The 10,793-nt window shown below is 42.4% G+C and overlaps 1 protein-coding gene across 1 annotated transcript; it reads right to left on the reverse strand.

Annotated features, from left to right (window-relative positions):
• Positions 1 to 480: 480 nt before the first annotated feature.
• col8a1a (collagen, type VIII, alpha 1a) lies at positions 481 to 10,253 on the reverse strand. The gene is made up of 3 exons (XM_020609525.1): positions 10,185 to 10,253; positions 2,741 to 3,029; positions 481 to 2,461 (listed from the first exon to the last, which is right to left on the reverse strand). Exons 2-3 carry the CDS (start codon positions 3,018 to 3,020, stop codon positions 525 to 527), a joined length of 2,217 nt encoding a protein of 738 aa, XP_020465181.1. The 5' UTR covers positions 3,021 to 3,029; positions 10,185 to 10,253; the 3' UTR covers positions 481 to 524.
• Positions 10,254 to 10,793: the final 540 nt, after the last annotated feature.

Raw genomic sequence — 10,793 nt, forward strand, 5'->3', positions numbered from 1 at the left:
CTGCTGAAATGTCTTCATGTTCTCTACTATATGTTACATCCTTTGCCCTGTGTTGTAGCTGCCAGTTTAGAAGAGGTGCAGGGACAAAATCTAACAGCGCTGCAACAGTGTAACTAGACTTGTATGATTTGTTTCCTCTTCTTTTGCATATACATGTTTCCATTATGTGTTTCTACCTAATCACAAATTTCACTCGTATGGTTTTGTTTGTATGTACAAACATCTGGAGCCATGTTTAAGATGTTCTTTGAATGCCTTTTGCTACATTCTTTTGTATCTTCAAAGCTGCAAAAGAAAAAGAATTTGGTCCTTCCAATTACATGGCTTTAAGAACAGTATGAATGGTGCTGTATATACAGCTGTCGTACTTCTAATTTTCCTTGAAAATCTTTATCTTGTCCATCAACAGTTACATTAAAAAAACATTTTAGCCTAAGCTAATTTATGGTCAGGTTTTATATTACACAAAAATATGCTCTCACTTTGTTCTCAGTGAATCCTCTCTCTCCCTGCAGTTTATGATTTTACATGGGATATAACAAGTACCCAGAAAAGGAGGAGTGCACATACTGCCCAGCATAAAGTCCTGAGGCCTGATCTGAGGGCAGCTGAATATACACAGTGTCCCCAGATTGTAGAGGTAATACTGCACTCCCTGACGCTTGGTCTAGGAAACCCTTTTTGTATTCATCATATGTATACATCACTGGCTCATTGTTCCTCATCAAAGCCACCCACACATTAGCTCCTTTGCAATGGATGTGGTAAGCAAAATAATAAATGCCAGGCAGGTCGCAGGTGAAAATTCCTGTCTGGGGGTTGTAGTTTTGGCGACCATTATACAAGAGCTTTTCAAAGATAACTGGAGTGCCCACAGGTGGGAAGGGCATTGTTGCCACAGCTGTAAATGCTGGCATTTCCAACCCATTGGTACCCAAGACTTCTCCCACATTGCCTCCATACTTGCCCTTCTTTCCATAACTACCAGCCTTAACACCATCTAGTCCAGGACCCATCTCAGAGAGTACCCCAGACATGTCAGGAGATAGACCAGGTACTCCAGGGGGGCCTGGTGGTCCAGGAAGGCCAGGCTGACCTGGTTGTCCAGGGATTCCTGATGGACCCTCTTTTCCTGGAGGTCCTACGGGACCAGGAAGACCTGGTCTTCCCTCACCTGCAAAGCCTGGCTGACCAGGTGAACCACTATCTCCTTTTGGCCCAGGAAGACCAGGAGGCCCAGTTGGTCCTGCTGCACCATCCATTCCTGGGATTCCCCTAGGACCTTGTGGTCCCACTTCACCGGGTAATCCACCCTGTCCTTTTGGCCCGGAAAGTCCTGGTGGACCAGGGATACCGGGTAGACCTTTATGCCCACTGTCTCCTTTGGCACCACTTGGTCCTGGGGGACCTCTTGGCCCTGGCTCCCCAGGTTCTCCAGTCAGACCATCTTTACCAGGCATTCCAGTAGGACCGGGGTCACCCTGGGCTCCATCAAGCCCCTTAGGTCCTCTGTCTCCATGCTCTCCTTTAGAACCAGGTACACCCAAACCTCCTGGGAGTCCCATAGGGCCTGGAGGGCCTGGCTGACCTTTTGGGCCAGGGGGACCAAGCATACCAGGTAGTCCTCCATGGCCCTTATCTCCTTTTTGTCCTGGATGTCCAGTTGGCCCATTCATACCTTTATCACCCTTTGGTCCTGGGAGTCCTGGTTTACCAAATCCAGGCAGTCCTGGCTTTCCTGGCAAACCTGATGGTCCTGGATGACCTTTTGCACCTGGTATGCCAGGTTGTCCTGGCAGGCCATTTGGACCTGGCTTTCCTTGACCAGGTAATCCTGGTGGGCCATGCTCTCCTTTTTCACCAGGTGGCCCAGCTGGTCCTTGCACTCCAGGATGTCCTTTCTCTCCAGGTGGTCCTTGTGGGCCTGGTGCCCCATTCAGCCCAGGCTTTCCAAAACCAGGTAATCCTCTTGGACCTGCTGGTCCCGGAAACCCTGGGAGCCCCATATTACCACGTGGTCCTGGCTGGCTCATCCCTTTGTCTCCTTTGGGTCCTGGTAATCCTGGTAGTCCTGGCAGACCCTTGTGACCTGGCTCTCCTTTGGGTCCTGGTTGGCCTGGAAATCCATTTACCCCTGGTTTACCTATTCCTGGTAGCCCTGGTGGTCCTGGGGGACCCTGAGGTCCTGGCTGTCCAGCTGGCCCTTCCTCTCCCCTGGGTCCCATTTCCCCTTCTGGTCCAGGTTCACCATTTACTCCTGGCTTGCCTTGAAGTCCTGGCAAACCTGGTTTGCCCACCCCCGGTACTCCTGGTGGACCAAGAGGTCCAGGTTGTCCCACAGGTCCCAACTGGCCGATCCCTGGAGGTCCAGGGGGCCCTGGAGGTCCCTCAGGTCCAGGTGGACCAGCTGGGCCTGGCTCTCCTTGAGGAATTCCCTCAGCACCACTAGGGATTGTCTGACCTAAGAGAAATGAAACAAATATTGTAATTGAAAATACATAGACAAAGGTTATAAAACTGGTGAAAGCACATAAACACACAACTGACACCGAGCTGAGCACAGAAAATACTTCCTGTACATATTTCTTTTCTCACACATGAAGAAATAAAAAATACAAACAACAAATAATTTATTCGCCATTAAAAAAAATTTTAAAAATTGTGCTCTTGCCATGTTTTAGTAGGTCATTTTTTTAACATTTTGAGGGTTGTTGATTACTGTCTGTTGAAAGCTTCTCACCTTTGTCTTGACCTCCATTATATCCTCTCCCTTTGCCTTTGAGCACGGGTATGTGGGGAAGCTCCTTCCTGTAGTGGGGATACTGCATATAGGGCACCTCTTTTCCATGGTACTGTTGCTGGGGAAAGCCTTCTTTGCCCATGCCCATGTGTTGGGGGTGCTGTATTGGCTGGTATGGTTGAGGGCGTTGTTTGTGTCCGTAGTAAGCCCCACCACTGGCGTAAGCAATTGCTACAAACTGTAGCAGTACAAGGAAGAGGGGAACAGGAAGAGGAGGCATGGCCAAGGCCTGTATGTGAGGTAGAAAGGCAAGATATGAGTGGGGGTGGGGTGGGGGTTGCTGCATCCGTTATTAAATTATGTGTGTTAGTAAGCAGATCGAATATCTGTCTGGTATTGGGCTAGCCTGTTCTGAAATATAGTGTGAGTCAAGTGGACAACCTCATTAGCAGGTGCAGGCAGTAGGAGACCACACTCTGTCTCCCTCTGTTGGCTAAACATTGGAACTGCACAATGCTCATGTGAACAGTTTCTGTTGTACTTAACCTGCATGTGAATGTCACATATGTAACACTGTCATAAGCAAATATGAATCAGAAAGTTGTTCAGCATTGGTAAATACAAATAGAGTAGATTAAGTGAGTTAGGTGTATTTGCAACAGTATGAAGCATTTCTGCCAGTGTGAACATTAAATAAATATTCTATCAACCACCATAAATAGTATCACCCACTGAAAATCATTAATAATGTTTTAAGGCATAAATAACATTTATTTGTCTGACCACTTGTCTAGTTATTTCCTTCAGCACCTTTATTTACACATGTTAAGAGAAACATTAAGTAAATGTCTAACATGTATCAGCCATAAAAACAACAGCAACTAAAACAAATTAGGTAAATTTTCAGTGTCATAAATCAGATGATTTCCATGTATTTTGGACTGAGCTATGCTTCTGTATATTTCTATTAAGGAAAAGACAAAACTGCGCTAAATTTATTCACAAAAGGATGCCACACTAAACGTCACAAAATGCTTCTTGTCAATTTCCTGCATATGTTCATACATTGGGTAGAAGCTTTTATTACAAGCAAATAGAATGGCAAATTTGAACAGTAACATTTTAATATTTTTGGAGTAGCTGGTGTCATGCTTAATTTTGCTGTCTCAGCTGCCAACAGTGCACCGCACCTTTGCAGAGATAAGGTGTGTAGTCCTGTAGCTGCAACATAAGGGTGTGCACACATTACAAGCCATGCTGACATCTTTGTCTAAGGACAGGAAGGACCATGGACATGATGAGGATTCATAAAGTCTAGATTTTATATAAACAAGATGTATGGTGGGATTAGAATGAAATATTTCTATGAACTGCATTCTTTGCTTTTGTTCTGTGTGTGAAGTATTTCTGACACCTCCTAGAGAACTCATACCATGTCCACTGGTATTAATGGGATCTTTCTTGTTATCCCCCTATTACTGCAATATATTTGTCAGTCATTGACACAAAATTAGATCCAAAGACAATGAAAATCCTCATCAATGACAAAAAGTAAAGTGTGAAAATGGTGCAGGAAGGTGCATAGCAGTAGAAGGTACTTAAATCTACAGCAGGTGCCTGTCAGTAGTAAAAGCAACACATATCCACCCACAAACCTCAAAATAACTGATCCATGGGACAGTGCCTCTCTGCTGTTTTTTTTATTCCTCACTTTGGTCTGCACTCAGGTATCTGGCCTAACAAGTGCATTTTTGAGAAAACAGAGTTCCAGTCCAGCTGAGCGTTTCAAACCACCTATTTATGTCTTACTTCTATGCTGCACTCTCTGCTTTAAATGGGCAGTAATGAAGCAAAGCAAAGGAGTTTTCTTTGACCCCACAATCCAAGAATAAGGCTCTGAGCTGCCTGTTTTATTCAGCCTTTTTTACAACTGCCATCTCAGTCTCAGTACATTCATCTCCTACCACACTCCCTGCCCAGGTTCAACTAGGATTCCAGTCCAGTTTTTATTACAGCCAAGTCATCTGTAGTTTTTCTAATTCACATCCTAAGCCACATCCTCCTTTCATCATCAGTTCTTTGGATGTTTTCCACCCTTTTTTCTCTGTTGACTGTTAATTTTGACATGGTCATGCCAGTGTCTCCATCTGATGAGAGCTGGCCTTTGAAGGAAGCCAACTTACGTCCCACAGCGACACAGGCCAGACATGCCAAAGAATCCAGAATAAGGCCACTAAGCATTCCCACCAGGAACTGCAACCTGTTTTTAGCTACTTTGGTGGAATCTGTGCTCCATTCCCATACTCCTGAGGAGCTCCCAATTCGCATCAATTTTATAGGCTTAATTTATTTCCACTGCTGCAGAACTGATGTTATTACTTGAGTTCTGCAAAGGTTTTACATGAAATTTACAATCATTTTTAGCGATTTTTAAAAAACCCTTTTACTACCTTTCACCTCAGTATTGCAGTGTGTATTAGGGTTATTCACTGGACTACTTAAATATCAATAAAAGGTAGAAAAATGCAGGTGTTATAAAACTTTTGACTGATGACGTATATACATACATGTAAAAAAGTTAAATAAATTAAATGTGACAGTTTTACTACCTTTTGCCTCAGTGTTGCACTGTGTGTGTATGTGTGAGTAGGTATTTTTAACGCGAGTGGAAATATTCTGACAAAACCCATGACTGCAGATCAGAGGGAGCACACAACAAGGGTCTGTTCAGCGTCACATACCAACATTATAACGTTGTCGCTGAGACCCCAGAGTGATGGAAACACCTTCTGTCTTTACCCCGTGTACTTTTCTCCAGCACATTATTCTATGTAAGTACAGCACAGCTACTTTCAGACATAAACATTAACTAGAAATTTCCACATTTTAATTTGTTATTGGAGAAAATTAAAGGTGCAGTTACAACAAAGTACCAAGTAAGATGTCTTTTGTAAGAGTGATTAAACAGGAAAAGCAACAATGTTCTACATTTTCATGCCAAGCAGGTTTCACTAGTGTGCCATTCAGTTCACACCTTTTCCATATTTGTTTGTTTATGAGACAGGAAAAGACACACATGAACAAAAATGGACAAAAACTGAAGAAAAACACATAAATACACTCAACATCCTTCAAAACTGCCCTCCTGTCATTTGTGGCAGCAGTTTATTAAGACCATAAGGTGACCTCTAGTGGTCATAGTACTCATGACACAAACAAAGAAGGATGTTTGGTGACATAAGAGTACATTACAGTTCCCTTAATTGCATCCATGCTTCCCTGACTTGTGTCTTTACCTTTGGGCTTGGCCCACCCATGTAAAATGTATCCATGTTTCCCTGACTTTTGTCTTTACTTTTGGGCTTGGCCCACCCATGTAAAATGTGAGGAAAAGATGCCAGGAAACAGGAATCTAGGAAACAAGTTTTAGAGACGTGGGGCATCCTTTCCTCTGATCCTTCATCTGAAGTGTCCAATCACCAACTGTTTTCTGATAAAGGGGCAAGTCAGTGCATAAAAGATTTTCACAAAGTATGGCATCCTTCTCAGTCCTCAGTCCTCAAGGCAGGAGTAAGAGCTTTGGGACAACCTTCAAGATGGTGGATTGGAAAGACTTCTAGGACCAGCAAGGACTGAGGACCAAGGAACAATCAGTTGAGACTGACTTCTCCACACTAACATGTTCATGATTACAGTAGCAAAAACAATAAAAACAAATATATAAGTTTGGATGTTTTTACACTTTTGATTGGTAGTGTATGTATTTATTCATAAGCCAAAGTACTGGACAAATTTAAAATTTGAACTGGTGATTATCAAAATCAGAATAATTTATGAGGAGGACATGAGCATGTGTACCAAATTACATGGCGGTGGTGACACAAAATAAAAAGTCCAAGGATAACCAGGGTTGTCAGGATTCGTCCTAACCCTGAACCATGTTGCCACCCTAAAATTCAATGATTTCCTTGTGGATACTAGCTTCTGGTCTCCACAAGGATGGCTGAGTCCCCACAGTGTGAGTATGTTAGCAGGTTTCAGTCCTCATGATCTAAGTAATACAAAGGTATACACACACAAATCCCTTCACCTTCACTAAGTTAGGTCACTTAGATCTGAACCAACACACCAACCAACATCCCAGGAGGACAAAGAGGCAGATATATATCTGCAGTCTGAACCCTAATTTATAACATTTGCTGCCACACTCATGTATGGCTGGTTGCATACCACTGAGCTCTCAGGATGTCATGCCTGGTCCAGACAGTCTCAAAAATAAGCAAGTGCATAAGTAGTCTGCATTGCATGTCTTTGCCATGTGTGTATGAATGTGTTTGTGTGTACCTCTACTTTCATAAGTCTGTCTTTTTGAGAATTTACATAAATGAAACCCAGTAAATTGTCCTTTATGGGCTTCGTGTCTGTGAGTTGTTGTTCTTGCTGACTCAACCTTCATCCAGCTGAGGTGGAGGTCTTAACTACTGCAGTTTATACAAGCCGTAATCTTCAGAATCTCGTTAAAACTGCAGCACCTGTGCAGCTCAAAGTGTAAAGAAAGAATAACCGCATAAAAGTATCAAAGATACAGAATGTTGAAATGAACACCAACTTCCTTAGGCAGAAATTTCTATTAGACATCCTCAAACTTAAAGGAAGAAAGCATTGCTAAATTTAGCTCATTACAAAAAAGGCTAATTATCAACCCGAAAAAAAGCTGTCAGGACCAACATTAAACATAATATTTAAGTGCTAAGTACTGCTGAGCCTGGAGTGCAGCGTCACTTTAGACACTTTAGAAGTTGAATTAAGAGAAAGGAATGAATAATTTCATCTATTTCTGTAAGAACGGCTGGGATGCTGTTATTTAGCAAAAATTCAAATATGTTAAAACCACAGTGCAAGCGGCTTGTTATGCTTCCAAGCCCTACACCATGTTAAATAAGATATTGATGTCTTCTAAATCTGGTGTAATTTGCATTGTATACATTAATATGCAGGACTGAGAGTGACTTCTGGCTGGTCCCTCAGTCGTGGAAACACACCTGCGTCTGGTGTTTTGGATTTATATCATTCATGAACACACACATGCGCAGAGACACATATAAACATCAGGTTATACACAGTGACAAAGCACATCTGACTATAGGGCTGCCGAGGTCAAACAGCTAAGCCACATTCTTCCTCTAAAGCCCCCTTCCCAAGGGTTACACCAAGGTATTACTATAACTCTGTGTGGTCTGTCTCCATGTCTCATAGACACATCTGTTGCTTCTCTCTCCTCTGTCAGATACAGACACCTCTCTTCTCACCGTCTCCCTTTCTTCCTGTGTCTCTGTGTGAACAGAGGCAGGTCTGTTCTGGCGCCATCTTCCTCTCCCTTCTCTTTTCTCTTCCTCCGCCTGTCTCTTTGCCCTTGCCATGGCCCTTTCCCCTCTTTGCAAACATCCTGGTACAGTGATCTGAAGCCAGTGACCATACGGTGGAGGTCAGAGGACAAGACAGTCTGTCATCTTAAACCATCTTGCTAACAAGTATGGAAAAGAGCTGATGAGAATTTAGAGGACCTGGTGGATCTGTTTGAGCATTTTGCTTGTGCTGTGTGTTTGTTTGTGTCTAGAAACACAGCACTGCCAAAGCATTTAGAAGCTAAAATATTCACTTATTCAACCAAATTAAGTCTTACTTAAAGTTTCTCTATGAAACAGGCAGGACCAAAAACTAGTATTTAAAACCATCTGAATACATTTGGAAAACCACCATGCCTTCTTCCCTGCACCACAAACCATTTACAAATTCATACTTAAGCCAGCACTACACTTACACTCCATCCTGATAAGTGAAACTGACATTGTGGTTGCTCAGTGAAAGGGGAAAAAGTCTGCAGCTCCTCCGCTCCCTGAATGCAGCTTTTATCACAAAGCCCATCTTATAAAATTAACACCTTTTCAAGTCACACTGCAAATGCCCTCGTTCAAACAAAGCCTGTATACAATTTGAGCTCCTCCACACAAACACACACACACACACACACACTGCCACAGCTGTGCAGCTAAATGACCAAAATGTTTACTTCTTTCCCTCTTGTCTACCATCAGTCTTGGTTTTCACTGAGTCTTTTTATCCTTCTGAAATCTACAAAATAATGTATTGAAGGTGGTATACAAGCATGTGAAAGTACATGTGAAAGTTTACCTCTTGTGCACAAGACAAACGATATTTAATCTTTAGTGGCACTTTTCATGATCTTAGGTCAGTGCAGGTCCCTGAACATCATGCATGCACATACATCAGATCAAAGACAACAAACAGAAAAAAGACCTGATATTTATCCAAACAACGCACCAATAAAGTGAGAACCAAGAATCTTATTTTTGTGATGACACAGGCAGATACCACATATTCACAGGCAACCCACATGACCAAAACGGATCCAGATAGTCTTCTTTACGTTGTGGATTGTGGTCTCTGCCAAATGTTTTTGTAATTGTATGGATGTGGAGCTGTGAAAATAGTTATCAATGATTCTGAAAACCCACACTATCCAACAAAGATGTGTGTTTTGATTTACTCTTTGATACAATTCACAGCTGTAGATATTTGGTAACAGGCCTGGTAACAGAAATGTGTCATTGCTTGGGCTTCACATTTATTCCTCAGTTTGTAAGCTCCTCTTAAATATATGATCAGGACAAATGATCCTGGACATAATCAAGTCATAACAATTTCGTCTTGTAGCAAGTGAAAGTTTCTGTGAATGATGATGAGGCGCCAAACTAAACAGCAACGTCACTAAACTGAAAAGCATTAGCAAATCAGGCCAGAGAAATAGAGCTACTCAAAGTCAGAGACAGCATTTGCTCTGCAGTCTCTTCTCACCAAACTGCTGCTGTTGCCCCCATCACATAGATCCAACAGTTTGGCTTCAGCTTTCTGCATGCACACACTCACTCTACAGTACAGGTCTTCTCTCACAGCATGCACAGCACACACTCCAGCTCTCCAGAGCCCTGAACAAAGCAGGCAAACTAGGCATGCTGCACATCTGGCGGCCTGAGAAGCACAGTTGTAGAGATGTTCTACCTGCTTCTCTTGTGGTCATGCACAGAAACGATGCAATCGCTAGAGGTCACATGATCGATCCCACAGCTGCCCACTGACACCGTTACAAAGAACACACAATTCATCCACTCAGATAATTCAACTCTGCAATCCCACTAAATCATGATTACAGTGAAAGCAAACTTTATACTCAATGGTGGATCTATAAGTAGTGGAACAACAAGCGAAATCAAGCAATGAACAAACAATTCATTAAAGACAATAAAACAGCTTGGAGATGTAAAAATACTTGTATGACTCTAAGATAAACTCTTAATAGAAATTCTAATCGAATGCTTATGGCAGAATAGATAAACACTGGATATAGTGAGAGGACAAGGCTTACCTTTGTGAGGGGCTGTTTATACAGAAATAATCACTGAAGTCAGACTAACAGACAAAATATCAGGCAGACCACAATGAGCAAACCCTGGGACATATGCTCATAACAGATGAACACAGCTTATATCTGCTGGAGGGTGGGGCCAGTTGGGTGGGTGGCAAGAAGAAAAAGAGAGAGAGAGAGGGGGGATGAGGGACATGGGAGGATGGGGGCTTGACTCAAAATAAATAACATGTTATAATTCATAGTGGCAAAACATGTTCACATCCCTCTGTTGAATGCCCACAGTGAATGGCAGCGATAAAGAGTAATGCTTCCCTCATTAATGTTGTGCACTAATTCACAATATAGCAGAGCAATTCATTCTTCTTGCGTACGAGCCCACTGACACACTGGAGCTGGTTGTTGGAGATCACCTGTCCTTTCAGGGATGCAAATGCACATCTGCAAAATTAGAAATATGTCTGCAGTTACATGTTGTAGAAGTAAATAAATATACAGTTTATGTTAAGGGTACTTTATGAATTTCTTTTTGTGAGATCTAATTTTAATCCATCACATCACATTATATTATATTGTTATATCTAACAGCAATAGTTCCAAAGTACATTA

The sequence above is a fragment of the Monopterus albus genome, unplaced genomic scaffold (assembly GCF_001952655.1).
Source record: "Monopterus albus unplaced genomic scaffold, M_albus_1.0 scaffold99.1, whole genome shotgun sequence".
NCBI lineage: Eukaryota > Metazoa > Chordata > Actinopteri > Synbranchiformes > Synbranchidae > Monopterus > Monopterus albus.

Bases quoted from the DNA above. Each gene is read 5' to 3' on its own strand.
- col8a1a (XM_020609525.1), bottom strand. From the start codon at position 3,020: ATGCCTCCTCTTCCTGTTCCCCTCTTCCTTGTACTGCTACAGTTTGTA. The intron at 2,462-2,740 runs GTGAGAAGCTTT...CATTTCTCTTAG, and splicing joins TAATGGAGGTCAAGACAAAG to GTCAGACAATCCCTAGTGGT.